We start from the raw sequence: 21,144 nt of genomic DNA on the forward strand, positions 1-21,144 counted from the left end.
TCTTCTAATACCGAAAACATAGACATTATACACCAGGCACATAGCCATTGCATTTCATGTGTTTAGTTGCTGCTTCAAATAATAAAATTCCCCTGTGTAATATTTGTTTATTTAAAACTGTAAAAGAATATGTTTTGGTTATCCACTGAAAATAACTAAATCATTTAAGAGTGTAACTAGATCTGAGGCTAAATACGTCATCGGAATATCACTAAAGGAATGATAGTTGTGGAGTTCCCAAGTTTCTCAAAGAGAGCACTGAATATGAAATAAGTCTTCAAATCTTTCTCTCCCCAACCACAGTTCCAATGAAAAGTGCCTTGCCCATGCTATTATTAGGTATATTCAGAATATTTGGGGAACCATTTTTCTAGAACTAACATCAGCAGTATCCTAATGACAATCTAATCTCTCTTGCTATTATTTTTTTAAAATGATATTTTTATATGTTTATTTTAGTATCAGGTCTTGCTTGACCTTAAAATGCTACAAAACCCCAATCCCAGAATATGCCTTTTATAAAGGTGTTTGGAGATCCTAAAACAACAACAAAAAAGACCCCAAACACTTTTCTCAGTTTCAACACCCAACATATGTAACATCTTATATAGATAGTGAAATACAGCCAGCATTTCATATTTAGTTGTAAAAGGTTAGGCATTTGATGAAATGTACACTGGTTTCTGTGTAGAGTTCATGTTTCCTTTCTTAAAAAAAAGAAGATGCGAGTTTCTGCTTGTTATTTGTAAATGTCTAGCCATGGGGAAAAAGATTCCTTAGAGATTGTGCGTGCCTTTTTACATTTGTTTCTAGCTTTTGGTGATCAGCAAAGAATAAGGGCAAACAAAGTGATATATTAAATGTAGGGATCATCTTTTTTTCTGGCTACTCCACAGAATGACAGAACCATGAGAGATTGTAAAATGAAGTCACTCCAGGCAGAACATCTCTATTGCTCCCATTTTTCATCTCTCCCCACCATGAGTTCATTGCTTCACTGATGGTCCTGACCTCAGTCAGCGTTCCATGTTCTTTTCCTTAACTGTAAACATAAACACACCAGGAAATATTGGCCATCAGCCACCCCAAAGGTAGCTGGAATATGGGCCAAAAAATGAAGTAAGCAGAAAATTGCTGCTGGTTACAGTTTGCTGTTTTAAATGGGTTTGAATGGGTAAGTCAAATGACTTTTCCCTTGTTAGTGCTAGATTTGGCATAGTGTGTCATAATATAAATATGTCATCTAGATCAGGTCCCAATTATTGTATGACGGGTGGAGCCTCTGCACAACACTCTGAAGAGCTATCTTCAGTTGGAAGAGAGAACTTTAGCCAATACAGAAAATCAAACTGGGTGTATGAAGACAACTAGTAAAATCACCAGCTTGCTTTATGAATATATGAACTCTGATTAGTGGGGTCCAGAAGGTGGGACTTCTCTGCTGTAGCCCCTGCTTTTTGGAATATTCTGCCCCCGGAGGTGAGATTGGCCTCCTCACTCCTGGCCTTCCGGAGGGCTTTGAAAACCTGGTTCTGGGGTGGGGAGGGAATACCTCAAGCATGGGGATGGCTAGCCCCATAGAGGCTTGCTGTCTTCCGCCCCAGAACCATCATCTTCTTGGACATTTTCCTTCTTTTTGGTAATGTTTTGTATACTACATTTCTTATGTTTTATGTATTTATATATATTTATTGTTTTAATGCTTTGTGTGAGCCGCCCAGAGTCCCCCACTGGGGGGAGATAGGCGGAAAGAAATTTAATGAATGAATGAATGAATGAATGAATGAATGAATGAATGAAAAGAAGTAGCATTGGGATATGGTTATGCAAATACTTCTTAATTTTAGCAGTAGGCAATGACCACGGCCTAGTAGAGATGTGATGGCTAGTGAATGTGATAATTCTTATGCTTCAAGAAATAATATTGCTGCTGAATTAAATAGGTCAGAACTGTTAATATGTATGCCTAATTGACACATTTTTTAAAAAATAATTCATTAAAATATATTTCCTTCCCAAATTAAGTTTTTTTTTGGTTATAGCTTTGTTTTTTGGAATCTGCTCTACAGATGTGATTCCAAGTGATGAGATACAGAAAAATAATATTGGAAAACTTGTCTTAAAGCAGCCGTACAAAATAAAGTTTGGGGTGGGTTGGTGTTTAGGGTGTTCAAGAGCTGCTGAACAATAATTTCATTCTAATCAATGAGCTGCCTTGCTTGGCTTTTATGAGAATACAAGGAAGTTTTTAAGTTTTTTTCTTCTTGTTTTTTCATTTGGAAATATTCCTTGTTACAACATAAACTTTCACTTTTTCTAATAAAATACCTTAATTGGCATTATTAAAGTCTAGGTATTCTTGAAATGTTGCTTGCCTACCATAGATGAAAACATGCAGCACGTGAACCTCCTGCTCTAGCTGATGTGCAAAGCTTCTTGACATTTTTGGCTGATAAATTTCTATTACAGCTGTAATGTAGCCAGAAAATCTGGAAATACTTACCATAAATTCAAAGAATCCAACAACTGAGAATTAAGATCGATTTGCATATTCATCTATCAGACACAGAGGGACAATTCACATACTTTAACATAATAACATTGCTTCAAGTATTATTTTAAGAAACTGATATGCCACCTTTACTATACAAAATCCCAAGGTGATATATATAGTAAAATATATTGGAAACATATGAGACATGAACATAGAACACAAAATGAGAAAAAAAAAATCAAATCATCTCACTCTGGTTCAGAGTCCCTCAAATATATTTAGGGATGAAAGCCACCCCAAAGAAAACATAACTAGGGGTGGCATAAAAGATCAAAGGAAGCTACTTGGGTCTCCCCATATGACGGCGCTGACACAAAACCTTTGCTTCCCTCCAGAGAGGGCTGTGTGTCCAAAGGCGACATGGGGCCTAGAGGCTCTGGGTTACTTGCCTAAACAGCACTCAAAGTTTCTCCTGTTTCTTCCTTAATAAGATTAGATTTCTTTAGGGAGAACAAATAAGGTACCCCTGGCTTTGGGGACTACACGGCTGTGTAAGGTTACTACTTCACCCAAGATGCTAGTGTCCAAAGAGAGAAGGGGTATCTCCTCATCTGGACCAATGGTTCTTATTACTGATTCCAAAGGAAGACTGGCTGAAACTTCAGTGTGCAGTGGCCGATATGAAACAGATGTGGTCCTTATGTCTTTGCTATTGAATTCCGCTATGCCAGTTAGTTAATTTGGCCAAAGCACAATTTGCCCTGCAGGCTGCCATTCGATGGAATAAATCTGTGGCTGGGACAGACTGTTTACTTAGTGCTTTCCTTCCATCCTGTGTAGAATTAAATTTCAGAAGGCTAAGATCACCATCAAACATCAGCTAAAACAACCCAAGTGTGTGATAAGTGGTCTGCACTGACCTCGTGTATACTGAATTACAAGCAGATGGCATGTTTTTAAGACTCTGCCTATCTCTAAAAGTCCTGGGTGTAAGAACGTAGGAAATTGCTTTCTATTAATGCATCTTGGCCCACTGATGTTAATATGGTTTGGCAGTGGCAAATCAGGGGGTTGGGCAAATCCTTCCTAGCCTTGGAATTGAATTTAGGATTTTTTGTATGTAAAAGATGTGCTCTGACACTGGGTTTATTTACCTATTTATTTAAAGCTAAACCGATTGAGAAGATCTCTAAAGGAGATAGATAAATGAATTATTTCCCATGGTTGGGGGAAAAGTATGTAATCCAGATTGTTTCCAATACCTGGAGAGTGCTCCAGAAATGGGGGAACCACCACCAAGAAGATGCCGTTCTGCAACTTTATCTATTGACCCTACTGCTGTATCAGCAAGCAGAGTTCCCAAAGATGGAGGAGCAGATATACGTAGGATAGCCAACAGCATGTGCAATTCAGTAGCGGAACTGAACTGGGGAAAGAATAGATTGGAGGGAAAGAACAGTTCCTGGCAGCCCATATGGAGCATGGAAGAAGCTAGTGCAGAAACACCTGTGTCTGGCTCCAGTGTGGCTCCCTTCTCCTATCCCCACAACCTATACATTCTTCTACTCCCCTCACAGAACAGCAATCTAGCTTTGTGACCGTCCTCAAATTTAATTTAGCCATTAAAAAATAAACTCATTATGAACGTGCTTTGTTACTAAGAACTACGGTCATAATGATTGGCACTGCATTTAGGCTTCTTTGCATTAAAACCAAGTTATTTTGCAGTGTAATTGGAGAAGCAAAATAGTATAATTTCACCTGAGGGAAGAAAAAGGCTTGGCAGATCAAAAACAGGCTAGGATATTACTTTCTTACCAGAGTTTAAAGAAAATTTGTTCTACCTGGCCCTTGAGATATAGCTGGAAAAACAGCCACAGACCTACTAAGGAGACCTTTATTCACTTTGTTATTCCGCCCGCAGATTTAATGCTTTTGCATTTTATTTTCAGAACTTTTCTATATTCCTACGGTGGCTCTCCAAAGCTAAACAAAAAAAGTTGTGGTGAAAATAGGAGGAGGGAGGAGTATTAGGTATGTTTGCTGCCTTATTTATTAAAAAAATAAAGGCAGGATAAAAAGATCTATAAAATAAAATAAAATAAAAATAAAATAGGTCCTCCATGAATTGAGGTAGATATAGCTGTCTTCCAATCCACACATGGCTTTTAATCTAGAATGGATAAAAAGCTAACAATTGTTTGATGAGGTAGCAACAAGAGAGCATTTCCTCACACCCTCTCGTCCTATTTTCTCGTATCTTCATAACACGCAGCCCGCCAGGTTTGTATGGGAAGGTTTATAGCATATATCAACTATTATTGCTTTCACTTGTCTCAGATACGAGTTTCTCCACACATTGTCCTAAGTCTTAATGTGGTTTACTTAGATATCATTTAGTATGTTATGTGAACCTATCCTCTGTTATGGTTTAACTTACGGTATTGTGTAAATCGAGCCAACTGTAGCTTATTCAAATCACAATTAAGGAAATAGTGGTATATCATGAAGTGCAAACCAAGTCAACAAGTATGATACTGTAACTCAGTTCTGGAAACAGAGTGAAAATATGTTGGTGAAATAGTATCTTTCCATTGCTTTTTCAGATATTTTAACTTTCCAGCAGCTCTTGAAAAAGGGAGAAGAAGAGAACCCACTCCTTTCCTCAGGTACCAAACACACAATTTTACAATATAAGAGCATTTTTTAAGGCAGCAAAGTAAGTCTATTTCATCTTCCTCATTGTACAGGTTGTAATTTTTACAGAGATTTATACAGTATAACAGATGATTATGGAACTGATCTGTGTGTGCCTGCCCTAAAGTTCTCACTTAGATGAGCCCAGTTCAACTTTGGCTAGTTGAGGCTTCCACATAATGTTTGTTCACAACATAGCGAAGATATAGAGGAAGTTCCCAGGCACTTCCATGCCACATGCAGCATCCCCACGTGCTAACAGTAAGGACAGCACCAATCAGTTTTGGCATATTTTGAATTTTACGCCCCTAGAGCAGCCAAATCCTTTAAGCATGCTCATGTTATTTCTTGCAAGCCAGGATTTCTAATTTAGAGACTACCTTCCAAGCCAAAATACCTTTGCCTACATCCCACCAATTTGTGTGAAAATAAATGCAATGCTTAGTGAATGGTTCAATACTGATTAAGGAAGTACATTGGTTGTTTAACATATTTATGAATAAATATGTAAGGAATGCCTGAGTTGATGTTGGAGGTATGTTAGCTGGGGACCTGAACATACATGCACTTTTCTAGGCAAATGATGCTGTGCTGATGGCTGAGATCATCAATGATTTGCAGCAAATGTTAGGCTATATGATCCAGTGAGGGGTATGGATCATAAATTAATCTATCAAAGACCAAGGTAATTGAGTTTGACTTGGAAATGAATGACTCCAATAAATGGTTAAAAACTAGAGCATGTAGATAAATTGTTTACCTTGGCAGAACATTTACTAAAGATGGGAAAGTGGGGAAATTTTTAAGATGTGCAAATGTTGGGAGAAGGGTAAACTTGTGAGAGGAATGAATCTTTGTTAAAAAGAGGAGAAAATGTATACATGAGCATGCTTCTGCCTACTTTGTTACTTGAAAGTGAGAGATACACCTGGGAAAACAAAGGTAAGTTGAATGAAGTGGGAATAGGGTCTTAACTATGCAGGATAAAACAAGAAAAGCGAGGGTCAAGAATGAATGGGTGATGAATGAATATGAATTGAAAACAAGAGTAAGTGACCAGTATGAAAGAAGCATGTTACAATGTTATCGGAAAGTAAAAGACTGTAAATGGGAATTTAAAGTACCCCATTACTCATAAAAATGTCATATTAATTGTAATTTACCTACACCCACTTTGGTTCTCTCCACTGAAACTTTCTTAGGAATAACTTAAATTGCACTGATTAAATGGCAACATTTCAAACAAGTATCATTTTTAGTATTTTATTTATTGAATACTTTATATTGAAGCATTTAGATACATTTCCATAGCTTGTCAGTTAATTTTTTTTTGGAAAAATATTAGATATTTTAAGCTCTACAATTTAAACATCATGATTAGTCACACAAAGAATATATATCTACATATAAATGCTGGGGCAACAAGCCATCTCTGAGTCTCATTTCACCTGAAATTCCCAATGAAAGGAAAAGGTGGAAGGGCCATAGGGAAGCAAGGCTGAGTGAACTGTGCTCTATTATTGATACAGTTCCATGAGTATCAGAACTCCCAGGGAATCAAAGCCTAAATGATATCGAAGATGCATAATCAGGTTGCTTCTGACAGCATGGTGATTATTTATTTATTAAATTATGCCAGCCATCTCCCCCAGTGGGTGACTCTGGTAGGCTCATCCCCTTGCATATAGGCACACAATGACATGGACTCTTGGAACATGATGCCAAAGCAACCTTTGTGATCTGCCTTGATCCACTTTAGAAATGTCCTTGATGAGGCCATTTATTTACTTTCAATATCTGCAATGATGCAGCAAAGATAGCAGATGTCCTCAATGAAGTCTCCTTGGCATGAACGTTGCAACCTGCTGGCCATAATACAGACAAGTATGCCATGCGTGCTTTCTTGTTCTGAGTCAGCGCTAAACATTGGCATGCAAGTTCCTTGCGCTGTGGGCTGGTAGACCTTCCATATCCATGAAAACAATGACTGGATGAAAATCACATAGGCGGGAGGAATGACAGCCAGTGGAAACCAACAGCTGAGTGGAAGGTAGGGATTCCAATGAGTATCACACTAATCCTATTCCTTTTAGAAATTAATCACAAATGTAGTTTCTGACCTTTGACAGAGGAAAAGCTCACTCCTCCAAACACACACAGCTGCAAAGTTCCTCTTACCAAATTTACTGCCGCTAATACTTAATCTTCTGAAAATTTATTATAGCACTCAAATCTCATCAACATACAAAAGCTATTAGGCACAGTCCAGAGTGCACTTAGTATTCCACCAAAATAAAATAAAAGCCACATACTTAATTATGCAGTTCCTAGCATCCCACCGAAAATTAGATTAAAAAATCCATAAGGTTTAATAACAATCTTTTCAACCCTGGTATTTTCCAACTGCATTGGACTATTAACTGCTGTTATCCCTATTGGCCTTGCTGGTTGGGCACAAGGAGAACTATAGTTTTAGCATTTCCAGAGGCAACAGGTTGGAACAGATAAATTACAAAATGCTATAAATAGTGGAAGTGATAAGTCTGGCTGCTCCTTTACAGTATGCAGGAAGGTAACCTGTTGTGGTCTCCACTCTCATAAACCCCAGCCAGTATGGCCAATGATCAGGAATGAGAACAGCTGTATATCAATTAAATATACATGAAGTTGCCTAAAGTAAAAACTCAGAAGAAATAAAGAACAATCACATAAGATAAAGGAGATTCATTTTACTAGCCTCTAATGAAGGCCAGTGACTATTAATGATGCCCCATTATGGATAGCACATGGTATGTACCTGAACAACTGCCTCTTTTGTAGAAAATGAAGGTCAAATTGGTCAAAGCTACTTCTGGTTAACTGATTTAGCATTCAGAGTTTTCTACCTCAAGGCGAACTTCTGCAGGAATTTCTTTCAAATACACAACACTTATATGCCCCCTCATCCAATTTACAGGAATACACTTAAGTTAGTTTTCCACAGATGCTCCTGCTATATTAACTCCCATGTTAGTTATTGCCAGGAGTATCAAATGTAGGCTTAAGAGACAATGAGATGCAGTTCTGTGAACATGTATGAGATGCCTATGTATCAGTGAACTGAACACACTTTCTTAGAGAAAGACACACTTCATAAATGCCTATGGAGTTCTACTATATACATTGTGTGTGTTGAAAGACACAACAGTTTTGTATTTGCAAGGGGTTGTCTTCAGCACTGAATTTTTGGAGATGCTTGTACTAGATGAACATTCCACAGTATAGATGAAGTTCTTACATAGGACAAATCTCGAATTCCCAAAGAGGTTGACGTTCTAATTTGTTTTCAATGAAAGTGTTTAATATGTATTGTGTCTAAAACCAAACAGATATTTTCCAGTTCTTTGTCTTAATTCCTACTTTTACTACATTAAAGATTCCTATAAATTGTAATTATTAATTGATCAAATCTAATGTCATTTAACAAAAATGTTTTTCTGTTTGCTAAGAAAGTATCCGTAATGCATAGTAAAGGGGCTTGCTTTGTGTTAGTTAAAACAGCAACTTCATAACAAGCATAGCCAACATAAACTTGCTGTTAATCCCAGTATAATTAACTGGGCAGCTTTTAGAATTTCAAAATATTCTTACCAAGAAAGTGAATATCCTTTTGCATGCACTCACCTATGAACATAGCACATTACTATTTTGTTTTCTTAAAATTTCCTACTGTTAAAGCCAAAAAAGCCCTATCACAAATCATTAGGAAGAAGGATTTAAACTGCTCATTTCAACATCCCTGATGGAATGCATTAATTGAGAATTTACTACTAATAGTTTCAGTATTCATATTCAATTCTCTTCTCCTTCCAGATATAGTAAAAACACAACTCCTATCATTCCTGACCATTAGCTGGCTATGGCTGGCAATAGCAGAATCCAACCCCAATGTGTAGGGTTCAAACAGTCATATTTAGGGATTACTTTAGACAATGGTTGAATTCATGTGTTTAAAGGTCACCCATGTGAATAGGTCCCATTGCCACAAGTGTTCAAAAATGGGATAGGGAGAAGTTAGCAAGGATATTTAAGCTTCATCCTAGTCTAAGAAAGCAAAGCTGTGTAAGCGGTGCCTCCAGAGATCAAGCACTAATGTGCTGAGATTTATTAGCCTTTACTCCCTCCATGTGGCTGTTGATAAAAAGACTGTTCCACATAGGAGATTCCTAAATGCATTAGAGTGAAGTATTTCCATCTGTTTCACCTCCAAAATGAGAGGGAAAAAAAAAAAAGTTGGGACAGAATAAAATCATCAAAATTTTGAATACATGTATAACCCAGAAAGCTCATCAAACATATATTTTGTTTTAACAATACTTCTAGGTAGCATTTTTTTAAAACATTCATTGTAACCTACATTTTCCCAAAGATCCCCCACAATCCATTCTGGTTTCAAGTTCTTTAAGCTGTCAACCCATTTCTTATATAATCTATTTTTCAAACTGTAATCACATTTCTTGGAGGTAATGTGTTACAATGCATGGGGGAAGCGAAGGCCTTCTCTTGCAGATACTGGGGGTTCTGTTTTCCCACTATATCATTCCATGCATATCTCTAAAACTACTTATTTGTGGGCTATAGTTTTGTGTGTGATATTTAATTTACAAATGTAGCCCTTTGGTAACCAAAACAAAAAAACAAAAAACAAAAAACAGCAAAACCTGGCAGCATAATGAATTATATATTTCTAAACCTCCTGGAGTAGTTGTTTTTGTAATATGCCAAAGTTGAAATAATTTAACATAATGGGGCCTAGTTTTCAGTACATTTGGTTATGTTTAAAGTCTTTCCTGAAAGGCTGAGAACATTCCATTCCTCACCTACTGCATTATCATTTCCTATCTCATTTCCTGTAATTACTTGATTGCAAATAACCTTAGTGGTCTAAATCCTTAAGATGCAACTTTTTTGACTTAAACCCTCCCCACCACTTTTGTCCCAATGAGTCCGTTCCGAGTCAGAACACACAGAAATATCAGGCATTGAAATAACACCCCATTTAAGGGAGCTTGTTTTTACTGCAAGGGGTACACCGCAGGCTGGTTGCATCCAGGATGAATGGTTTGCCAGCCAGCAAGGTCTCACATTCCAGGCAGGTGAAATGTTGCTTATGCCAAGTAAGGCCTTCAGTTTGCTGGTAGTCTTCAGAAAATATTATCTGTGGAAGTAAACAAGTCCATTTATCATTCCTTTCCTGAATGTCTTCATTATGAAAACATCACACACACACACAAATACAAACACAAAGCTGTTGACAAGCCAACAGTGTAAAGAGTACTTCCATGCTGCTTAGCATTGCACAGAAAATAAATATTTACACATTCCTATAAAGAACAGTGTTTTGGTCCAACTAAGCTGCAGAACAAGTTTACATTTAGATTCAAGCATTATTTAAAACAAATGCTTAAAAAATACCTTTGGATACATAGACACTTTTTGAATTCACTGAAATATATTGTGTGCTTTATACAATATGTATCTGAAGCAGGAATTCCTTGAGTAATTAAGGTCCATGAAAACCATGCTTACCAACCTATTTTCATATGTATTCTATGCCTTCCCCAGATTCTACTTCCTTCTCTATACAGTATTCCATACTCACTGCACAGAGTTCCCTTCTTGAAATAGTAGCTACCTGTACCATAATTCAGGAAGCTCAGAACATTGTGTAATGTTCTTCCTACAGAAATTTACAAAGGAGCTGAGGCTGGTAGTGAGCTTTATAGCATAGTAGGAAGAGAGCCAAGTCTCTCTGATCCTAGTTAACAATAAATGTTACACAACCCTAACTTAACAGCGCAATGGCTTAACAAGCAAAAATTTGCTGCAAAAAGTTGGCTAGGCCACAGCTGATCTCATGCATATATGTTATACAGGAGGCAAGAAAGCAGAGTTGATGGTTAATAAATATTTTGTTAGCTACAGCTTCATCAACTACGTAAGCATACAATAAATTTTTTTAATGTCCAACTCGTGTTCCCTCAGGAAGGAAAAAGGAACCATCTCATCAGCTGCTGTGAGAAAAAACAATGAGCAAACACAGCCAAGGATTGCTCATTGTACTGAGCAGACATTTGGACTATTCGGTTTCCAAGATCCTTCCAACTCTACAATGGATCAACTGGTAGAGGAAATGGGGTGCAGAAAGGATATATTTAGAACATACAGATTTACCTTTTTCCAGATTTTTTTTTTAAAATCTCCCCTACAACCTAGCATGTGGGATTTACCATTTATTCAGTAATACGAAAGACATTCAATTTGATTTTTTCCCCATTATTTCCCATATTCCAGCATTACTTCATATATTTCTGGCCCTGAAAATAGACACCATGATCAGGAGATTGTGAGCCCTGGCAAAAATTAAGCTGGGTTCTGAGTGGTTGTTCCTTTATAGAAAAGCAGGAATCCTTGGAGATTTCCAAAGAATGAGAAACTGAGCCCTATTTGCAAGCCTAGATTTTGATAAATTATTTAAAAAAGAGACATGGAGATGGCAGAACCATAAACTCAGCAAGATCAGCCGGGGTATTTTCTGAACGATGCACTTATGTGCTAAATACCATTTATGATGACAGATCTGAGAGGTACAAGAATGGTTTTGGAAATGTATTGCTGTAAAACATTTAACTATATATGTACTTAACAGCAGGCTCACGGGACCAGTTTGGAAGGAATAAAATATTTATCCCAGGAGTGGTTTAAGTAAGATCAATACAAACTAAATAGCCTATGTCCACAAATTAGTGGTAAGGGGATGGGGGAGGAGAAAATAAGCTAACTCCACAACAACCTTAGAGCAATTCTTCTAGAAACAGGACAGGAAATAGAAGTCAAATGGCGTTGATGGAGTTGCCTGTTTGCTACCTTGAACTTTGCTGCAGCTCCTGGAGTAGCTTACTTCTGAATGGCAACAGTGGGAATATTTCTATGATAAGGATACATTTCACACAGCGCCCCCCCCCTTTGTAAAAATGAAATCTGTTTCAGCCTTCTTAAGCTTAAGTTCAAACAAAATAAATAGGCATTTTGTTCTCTGGAACATTCGCTTATAATAAAGAATTCACAGAAAAATGAAGAAAAGATTGCCCCGCTGATCACCATACACAAAAGCACTCAGCACGCTTTAAATTCCTTCCAGGCAAGTCAACACGAACCCGGCTTTAAAAGGGAAACGAGAGAAAGGGTTTTGGATAGATGTGTGACTCCTTGCAGCTGTTTAGTCCATCTCACACTTGGGTCCGACACAGACGAGAGAAGAACGCCCATTTTCCCAGTAACCGTACCTCATCGCAAGCTGTACAGCGTGGCCGCACACTATCGCAGTAATGGCGTCCACACAAGAGGGCCCCATTGTTCCAGAAGTAGATCAAGTCAACAAGTGGTTCAGAGCACTTAGAACACACAAAGCACGCTGGATGCCACTGGCGATCGTAGCCGGCTCGGTCTGCGTACACAACTGGACAATCAGCAGGTAGCACCTGCCTGCAGAAGTCACAGCACTAGGAAAGAAATCAAAGCCACAATCAAGAAACAATGAAGCTCCCTCAATCAGCTCACAGCCAAACCCACCACCGTCTGCTCTTCTCCAGAGATTTCCCACTGATGCACATATATATGTATTTATAGCACTTATAAGGTTGCCCAATGCAAAAAAATCAACTTTACATCATTAAAAAATAGCCCGATATAGAAAATGGGAAACCAAGTGGGATAATTTAAAACAATGAAAAGGGAGCTCTGCTCAACTAGACCCAAACACGCAGTAAATGTTCTCTTCTGGTTAACTGTTAGAGTTGAATATATTAAAGTTCCCAAAATGGGACTGCTCCAAGCAAGCCTCAGTATATAAATGTGCTGAATATGTCCGCTTAATCATGTAAACCAGTCTCTTTGTCATCGGTTGCTAAGCATATTCAGCGCTCCCTGGTATTCAAGGTGATCAGCAACATTGCAGACAATGTATCACAAGGGAATCTGAAGTTCTTCAACCATTAATACAATCCCCAACACCCTCAATAGGCATGGCTGGTGGCTGGGACTGCTTGGAGTTGTAATTCAGCAATATGTGAAGAGTACTGATTCTTCCTGTTACATGTAGTATATTTTGAGTGATTTCCATAGTAGGGACAGCATGTTAGCCTGCCCTATGGTAACCTTAACAAGTAAAAGGTCTCATATTTTCTTGAACTTTAGACCCCAATGAGAACAAAATAAAGATCTATTCAGCAAAATGGTCTTCTCCCTTTTGTCCTTGTGTGGAAACATTCTGCGATATATTGTAAAAATGTATGCTTTATGATGTTCAACAATGAGTTTCCTTAAAAAAAAAATAAATTGTGAAATCATCCCTGTTAATATTGGATTTAGCAATAAAGAAATCTAAATGGATAGCTACTTTAGAGCAGCATACTGAATGGTATAAAAAAGATGCGATAACTATCTGTAAATGTCTGAGAAAAAACTGGGCAGTTAGTAAGAGGCTCACATTTCTTCCAGTACCAGAAATAACAATAATTTTACTCCACTGACTTCCCATACATTGTCATATGATCTTTGTAAAAGATCCAGTAAACCATAGACGCCAGATTCTAAGTGAAATGAGCTGTATACCAATTTCTTATATAAACATATACATATATACACACATACATATATATCCCCTCCCACACACAAACTAAGAGATTTGCTGTTCAATAGAAATAAGATTCATGACAGTGCCAGACTTCTTTATAAAAAAATAAATTATTACTGGGATTTCTACCTTTCTTCCTATGATGTGATTCAGAATTATTTATCTGTATTAAGTCACAGAGAAATGAAAGATTATGTAGTTTCATTTCTTTTTGGACAGGGCTTATACAATGCACCACAGATTTTACTTCATGTGTGTATTTTAAAGGCATTTCATCTTGGTAATCTGCAACTATTCTATGACAACCTACAGATGTATTTGGATTCCAAAGCCAGAATACTCTCTAGAGCAGAGAGAGAGTCATTTTCCTATCAAGGCCATCTTTCAGCCCAGATACACCTTTGGGAGCAACACAGCCATAGTTTATGATAGTTAGGGGAGACAGATTTAGAGGAAGCACCTCACAGCCCTCCAGTCTCTCTCCACTTCTTCTTTTCTCTCTCATTCTGACGTTGTCTTCTCATGCTCGCCTTTGCTCTCATCCGAAGTCTGAATGGATTGGTTTGAGGCAGTTTTGGGGAGAGCTGCATGAAATTAGATTAAGGGCCACAGATTGCCCACTCCCTGCTCTACGTTTCGCCCATCTTCTTTACCTAATCTTAATCTAAACTTCTTAAAAGGCTTCCAGAAAGGCCACGTTTTAGACTTTTCCATACAATTCAACTCTTGCTTTAGAACAGCTACTGAGAATGGAGAGTTACGGTAGCTAAAGGAGAAATGACTTGATCACGGATATCGTGAAGGCTTAGCGAAGGGAAAATGCTTCCTTCCTAGGCAAAAGATCAAGTCAAAGCAAGCTGGCCAGCATCAAAACTGTACAGGAAAGCTGTACTGTTCCCTCCACATGCCAATTCCTTAGTTAATATTGACAAGAATTTCATTTTGTTACAGGGGAAATGAAAATATTTCCCTCAGAAAAGCCTTCTGCCCACAAGTACAAACACCACCCTTTTCATATGAAGTTAAACTTGGGCCATGATGGAATGTTTCAGTTTATTTGTTGTTGTTGTTAAAGCCCAGGCTAAAGTTCTCCAAGAAAATCTCGGGAGGGCCAATACATGGCTTTCCTTAAACCATTAAAAGCCTATAATCTACAGCAAAGCTTCTTGTAATGATTTGTCACCATTTCTACTGCAAAAAGAAAAACTTTAAAATAAATTTAGAAGATTTGTCCAGTCAGTGAGCAGATTGTGACAAGAGAAATAGAAGTTATTTGGGCATTTATCTCCTTGCAGTCAGAAGTCAGAATCCACATTTCAAAAAGGCAAATAGAGTCATGTAGAATTGCATAGCCTCTGGACCCGGACTTTATGTGCTTTATGTGATCCCTGGAGCCCCACTAACAGTTTCCACTACATTCTAATTATCAACGCAAGAAAAGGGGAAAGTACAATTATGGAACGATTAAACGAAAAAGAAAAAGAGTATGGCTGCAGTACAACTTAAATTTAGATTGCATAACTTGAGGTCTTAATAACCAAAAAATAGGCAATTGCTGGAGGCCCCCCTCAATTACCAAAAATTGGCAGCCTACTTTCCTGTCATGTTAGACAGGAAATACATGAAAATTGTACTGTAAGCTGTCAAATAGGCTTAACTTGGTTAACAAATAGTTCAAAGTTTCCATAAAAAAACCCCCTGAATACTATGTTTTGTTCTTTAACAGACATACATAGAAGTACAATCTATGATTTCAAGATCTGGCACAAGGATTTGCATTCACTTTGTTATGCCAGGAAAACTTAAGGCATTGTGGTTAAGCAAGTGCTGATATTTTTACAGTTAGTTTTTACTGGATGGCTGTTGGCTTCAAAAATGCACTGGAACAGAAGGTAATGCCAGTTAGCTTTAGTACTGAATAGTGCAGTTTAATCAAGACAATATTGATTAAACTTTATGTTTTTCACCAAACAACTCAGTCAAGATAATGTTTCATCTCCAAGGGATAGTATGATACTGATTTAAGGTTCTTGGCGTATCCTAAAAGGTGAAATCATCCTAAGTAGTTCAGGTTACGTCCAGGATATTTCAGTTTTCTCCTCTCATATCCTCTCCTCCTCCCTGCCCCATAAGAACTGATGGAAAGGCCCTTCTCTTGGCCTCAACAGGGACAGAGGCATATGTGCTTAGCACAAGAGAAAGGGCCTTCTCAGTGGCCCCGCCCAGAAGAGTCTTCTTGGTGTTGGCCCCCAAATGCTGAACCTCCTTGCATTAGGAGACCGGGTCTATACTATCTCTGTGGATTTACTGCCAAAAAGTGACTTTCCCTCCACAGATAGCCTAGCTTTTAGAAAATACGATATGCTGCTTCTGCCTGCTTTATAATTTGTATAAGGAATTTGTATAAGTGTTTGTGTGTGCATTTTTTGCTTGATCTTTGTTTTTTGTCTTCCACACATTTTAATTTTGATACTGTTTTAAATATTGTGAAGCTGCCCTGAGTAATCCTTAAGCATTTGATAGGCAGAATAGAAATCTTTATAAGTATGTATGGAATGTAGGTATGTATGAATGAAAGAATAAACAAACAGCCTTAGCATATGGCTTAGAAGCAGGCTTTTATATCTACTTATGCTCTATTAGTTATTGGAAATGTAGAAGAGATTGGCAGACAACTATCAAATCCAGACTTGTAGGCTAGACTGGGGAGTTGAAAAAACAACCTGGAACAAGAATAACCAAACACGTCTGTATTGTTGCCAAGAAAATTACAGTAATGAAGTCATCAGGAGTTGAGTTCAAATTGACGGAGACTTTACTTTTGTCTTCCACATTACTGTATTGGAGCATGACCGAAAAAGAGTTGCCTTTGCCAAGCAAAGTGAAGAATTTGGGGTTGCTTAAAACTGAAACATTAGTAGGATACCATCACTCTCTTTGGGAGCTCAATCTTTTTTGCTCCTTCAGCAACAATACTTATTATTTACTAATACATACATATCCCATAGGTATTAGAAAATCCAGCTCCTAACTAAAGCATTACCGTTGGAACTCCTCATCTCTCAAAGAAATGGGATGCTGTGCAGAATTTATGTGGTGTTCTGCACTGGGGTCAAAATCCAGTAGACAGCAAAGGCTTCATCAAGGATGCTTTGGAATTTAGAGCCTGTTTCATAAAAAACCAAGAACTATGTTCTGTAGCTTTAGACAGTGGCAGGTCAGCGATAACAGAACTTTGTATTATAAAATGTTGGCACATTTCACAAAATTCCAACATTGTTCTGATAGATAAAGAGTACAGGAATGAGAAGTATAAACAATTTTAAGAAAATAATGGTTTAATACTGTGACTGTGATGCTTTCTGCTAATAATCTCAAAATATTTAAATAATTACAAAAATACAAGGATCCTTATAGAATTGTCCTGGAATTGTATATGAATCAGGTAATACTTCGATACGGTAACTGTCTTGGATAAAAATATATAAAGGTGTTATAAATGAATGCCAATAAAAAATGCACGTAGCCTTAAACATCCAAACGAACGTATGAGACGAGTCCCCAAATGGTTAATGTTATTTTTTTTAGAACGCAAAAAATCCTTCAGTAGAAGAATTGAGCTGTACAATTACTTTTTTTTTTTTTTTTTTTTAATAAAAGTTAGGCTTTCTACTGATGCCTGCAGAATAAAAAATAAATCAAGTTTTAAAACCTCCCAGAAAGTAAACACCACAGATATTTACTCGGAGGGATAGTCGTGTAGTCAAAATTAATTCATCATGCCATGATGGTATTCACAAACACTTTTAGCAACAGCCTCTGTCACCAGTCACTTCTTATTTTCCTGGGGTGACACAGCCTTTCTTAGACTGAGCTGCTGCTATAACAACATATAACCTAGAGTAAGAAAATATGTATTTCTCCAAACAAACAACCACAAACCTCTCTGTGTGTTTTGGGGAAGCAATGCCGAAGCCTATGCAGCAGATTAAGATCACGACTTCTCAAGTGAATTAGTCTCTCCACTGACAACTTTTAAATCATGCTGGCTGGGGAATTCTGGGAGAGGAAATCCACACATCTTAAAGTTGATGAGGTTGAGAAACACTGATTTAAATGACAAGGGGAAAAAAGAATCCCTTTACAGATTGCTGTTTTCGGAACTGGCTATTTTGAAAGTAGTGCTTAACTTGCACAGGTTGCCAATGATAGTTTTAACATCAACACTTTGAAGATCTAAAAACAGTTCAGATTATCTTTGGATGATCTTCACTTACCATAGTATCATGAATGGCTCCCAGGGAGGGCATTTGTTATTTTATTTATTTATTAATCAGTCAATCACCCATCTCACAAAGTGTGACTCTAGGCGGCATACAATAAAAGCCATAAAATAGCAATATAAAAAATTATCGACCATTAAAAACATTATGATTAAAAGGCCAGGAGAGAGCATTAGATATTACAAACAATGGAGCCACCTCATCAACTCACCATTCCCTTGAGACCCCCAGGCGTGTTGACAAAGCAAAGTTTTGGGGGACTTCCAGAAGGTTGGTAGGGATGGGGCCAATCTCACCTCAGGGGGAGGGGGGAATGATGTTCCACAGGGCAGGGTTCAGGGCAGAAAAGGACCCACAACATGCCTCTCCTGCCACACCTGATGGGATGGGCAGATGTAATCAGGAAGAGGCGGTCCCTCAAATAACCCGGCCCCCTGACATCAAGAGCTTTTGTGGAATGTCTTTCCAAGGCAGATCTCTTTAACATTCTTGCTTTATTTATTTCAGCACCTCTTCTGGCAGTAACTTCATGTCTAATACTTCTATAGTTCTGCTGCTGGATTTTTACCATTTATATTGGCAGCATTATTGTCTTCACTGTTCTATGATGTTTGTGAACTAATTAGGCTTGAACTATTGGTACAATTGCATGCATCTGAAAGAATTTGGTAGCATCTTTGTAGTATACCTGAACTTACACACCTTCTGTGCTCCCTAAAGTTATTTGCAATCTTTTCATCTATCCGTTTCCCATCTTTCAATCAAATAAGATTTGATACTATTTTATATATTTAATATTTGAATAATACCCATGCTTCATCCATTAATTATATACTTTGTTTTTAAAAAAACGCATTTCCCCCACTCTGCAACATTGTGTTGAGGACTTACCAAGTCCTGCCCTTTGGATAGATGGCCCACCGTGCCATTGGTTGAAGCTGCTTCCTGACTCGCAGGAATGTTTTTATCAGATTGCTTCCCTTCTTCTTTGGTAGCTCCCCCTTGACCTAGCAGTGCAACCTCTCCAACTCCAAGAACATTGTCTTTATATCGCTTTATAAAGTCTTCCATCAGCTTGATTTCATTCTCCGAAAGGCCCCGACATTGGGAAGGGTCCTGATCATAAAGAGGAAGTTGCCTCATCAACCTTCGACGACGATAATAAGCACCTTCTGTGCCAGCCACTGGTTGCATTTCCTTTGAAATTGAACTCATATACTGGGTAGCCTGAAGAAATTGGACAAACACAAATTGAGCACAAGGAGGCACACAATTGCAGCCTGGAAAAAGCACAGCAAATCCTCGCTCTCCCATTTCAGTGCAAAGCCCTTGTATCTCAGTTTTGGTTTGAGCAGTCATTCTCTGTTCAGCAGCCCAAACACCTGGGATTTCTTCCCTGTGGTCCAACCACAGGACTTCACACTAACAATAATTACTCTGTTAAGGGTTATTCAGAACAGAAACCATAGCATGACTGTTTCTGATTAAGACAACCTGGTTGTCAATGCGGCCAACGCTTTAAACATAAATATTCTAATATCCATACATAATAAACAGAACAAATATTGTGATCCTGGGGTTTAGATAAGTGAAGGCTTGGCACATCCTTTGTTACTTCCCCATAGGGACCAAACCTTTTGATATAGGATCATGTTAGGAAAATGTTGAGTAAGACCTTTTCTCTAGTCCACTAAAGGAGAGAGAGAATCATGGAATTAGTTTGATTCAGATGCAGATACTACTGAATCTCAGTCTTGTGTAAGAATCTTGGGAAACCAGGCTATGGCTACCAGGAAGCGTAAGCTATATGCTTCCATTCAACTGAATTTGTATATTTGTAATTAAATTAAAATATTAAAAATGTTAATAAGCTTTTACTGACTGCTTTCCAAAAGCAGTCAAAACCTGGATTTCTCATGGTGCCAAGTGGTCTGCATGAATGATACTTTTCTGAAACAAAACAGAAACATGGGCCACGACCACTTAAGGCTCCTTTTCTTGCTATTCTCCATCTGAGGGTAACATACCATTCTCCTGCCAGTTGGTGAAAATGCAAATAGTTTGGCTCTGCCTTGCTCTGTCTCAATTTTGCATGACATTCCAGAAACACAACACATTTTTAAAAGGCCCAGCACTACAAAAATGGAAAAGCTTTAGTAAAAATCTCAGTCTCTTTTACCTTTTTGGAATCTCTAGTGTCTAGCAAATATTAATTATGTGCCTGGAGACATGTTTCCTATTTATGATAGATTATTTTCAAGTGGTTGCCAACATTTAGCTGGCTAAAAGCCATTAAAAAGCAAGCTTGCTGTAATAGTTAATCACCAGCTGCTGTGCCTTATAAATTCCCTGTAGTGCCCAAATAATACTCAGTGAGATATTAATGGTTCTCACTTAATACTTAAGGAAAAATAGAAACAGTATCAGGCTTGTATACTGTCTAAAATATTTCTTGTTTTGCCTTCCATAAGGGCAGGATAGAAAAAGAGCCAATATACAGCCACTTTGCCTCCCTTGATCCATTGAGAATTCTGGGAAATGCAGTCCGAGCACCTCTGAATAGGGCTAGGTTGGGAAAGGCTGCCTTAATCTTTGATCCTTCAATCCAACTTCCTTTCTTAATGCAAATTAATGGAAAAACATGAGGCAGAGGATGGCTACCAACAATATAGGACAATTTTTTAAAAAAATTCAAGCATACAGTCCAATGCTACAAGAGAAAAGGATAACATTGTTTTATTTGATACTGCTTTTCAAATCTTAAAAAGAATAGTTTATCGGTAAAAATGATTAATTGATTTATATCACTGCTCATCTCACCTAAGTGACTCTGGGTGGCTTACATAATTAAAACAAATAGGAAAAAAATAACAAAATAAAAACCATTAAAACCAATTAAAGCAGTTAATTAAAACAATAAAGCTAATTTATAGGAGAATACCAATAAATTACTAACAGTGCCACCAACCAGCAGGCTTGATACTACCACTGGACCT

The 21,144-nt window shown here is 37.7% G+C and overlaps 1 protein-coding gene across 4 annotated transcripts in view; it reads right to left on the bottom strand.

Annotated features, from left to right (window-relative positions):
* Positions 1–6,440: 6,440 nt before the first annotated feature.
* Positions 6,441–21,144, bottom strand: part of LMCD1 (LIM and cysteine rich domains 1) — a 56,661-nt gene continuing 41,957 nt past the window's right edge. For 3 of the 4 annotated variants that reach the window (XM_007431737.3, XM_088134319.1, XM_088134320.1), the window contains 3 exons: positions 19,040–19,375; positions 12,517–12,732; positions 6,441–10,388 (listed from right to left, as the gene is read on the bottom strand). In XM_007431737.3, the coding sequence (XP_007431799.1) occupies positions 10,230–10,388; positions 12,517–12,732; positions 19,040–19,375 (711 nt within the window). In that variant the 3' untranslated portion in view covers positions 6,441–10,229. The remainder of the gene's footprint in view (positions 10,389–12,516; positions 12,733–19,039; positions 19,376–21,144) is intronic. The other variant, XM_088134321.1, reaches the window with a different exon arrangement.

Source organism: Python bivittatus, unplaced genomic scaffold (assembly GCF_059951505.1).
Source record: "Python bivittatus isolate LINGU-HERP-01145 unplaced genomic scaffold, Pbiv_v1 ctg000080_np1212, whole genome shotgun sequence".
Lineage (NCBI taxonomy): Eukaryota > Metazoa > Chordata > Lepidosauria > Squamata > Pythonidae > Python > Python bivittatus.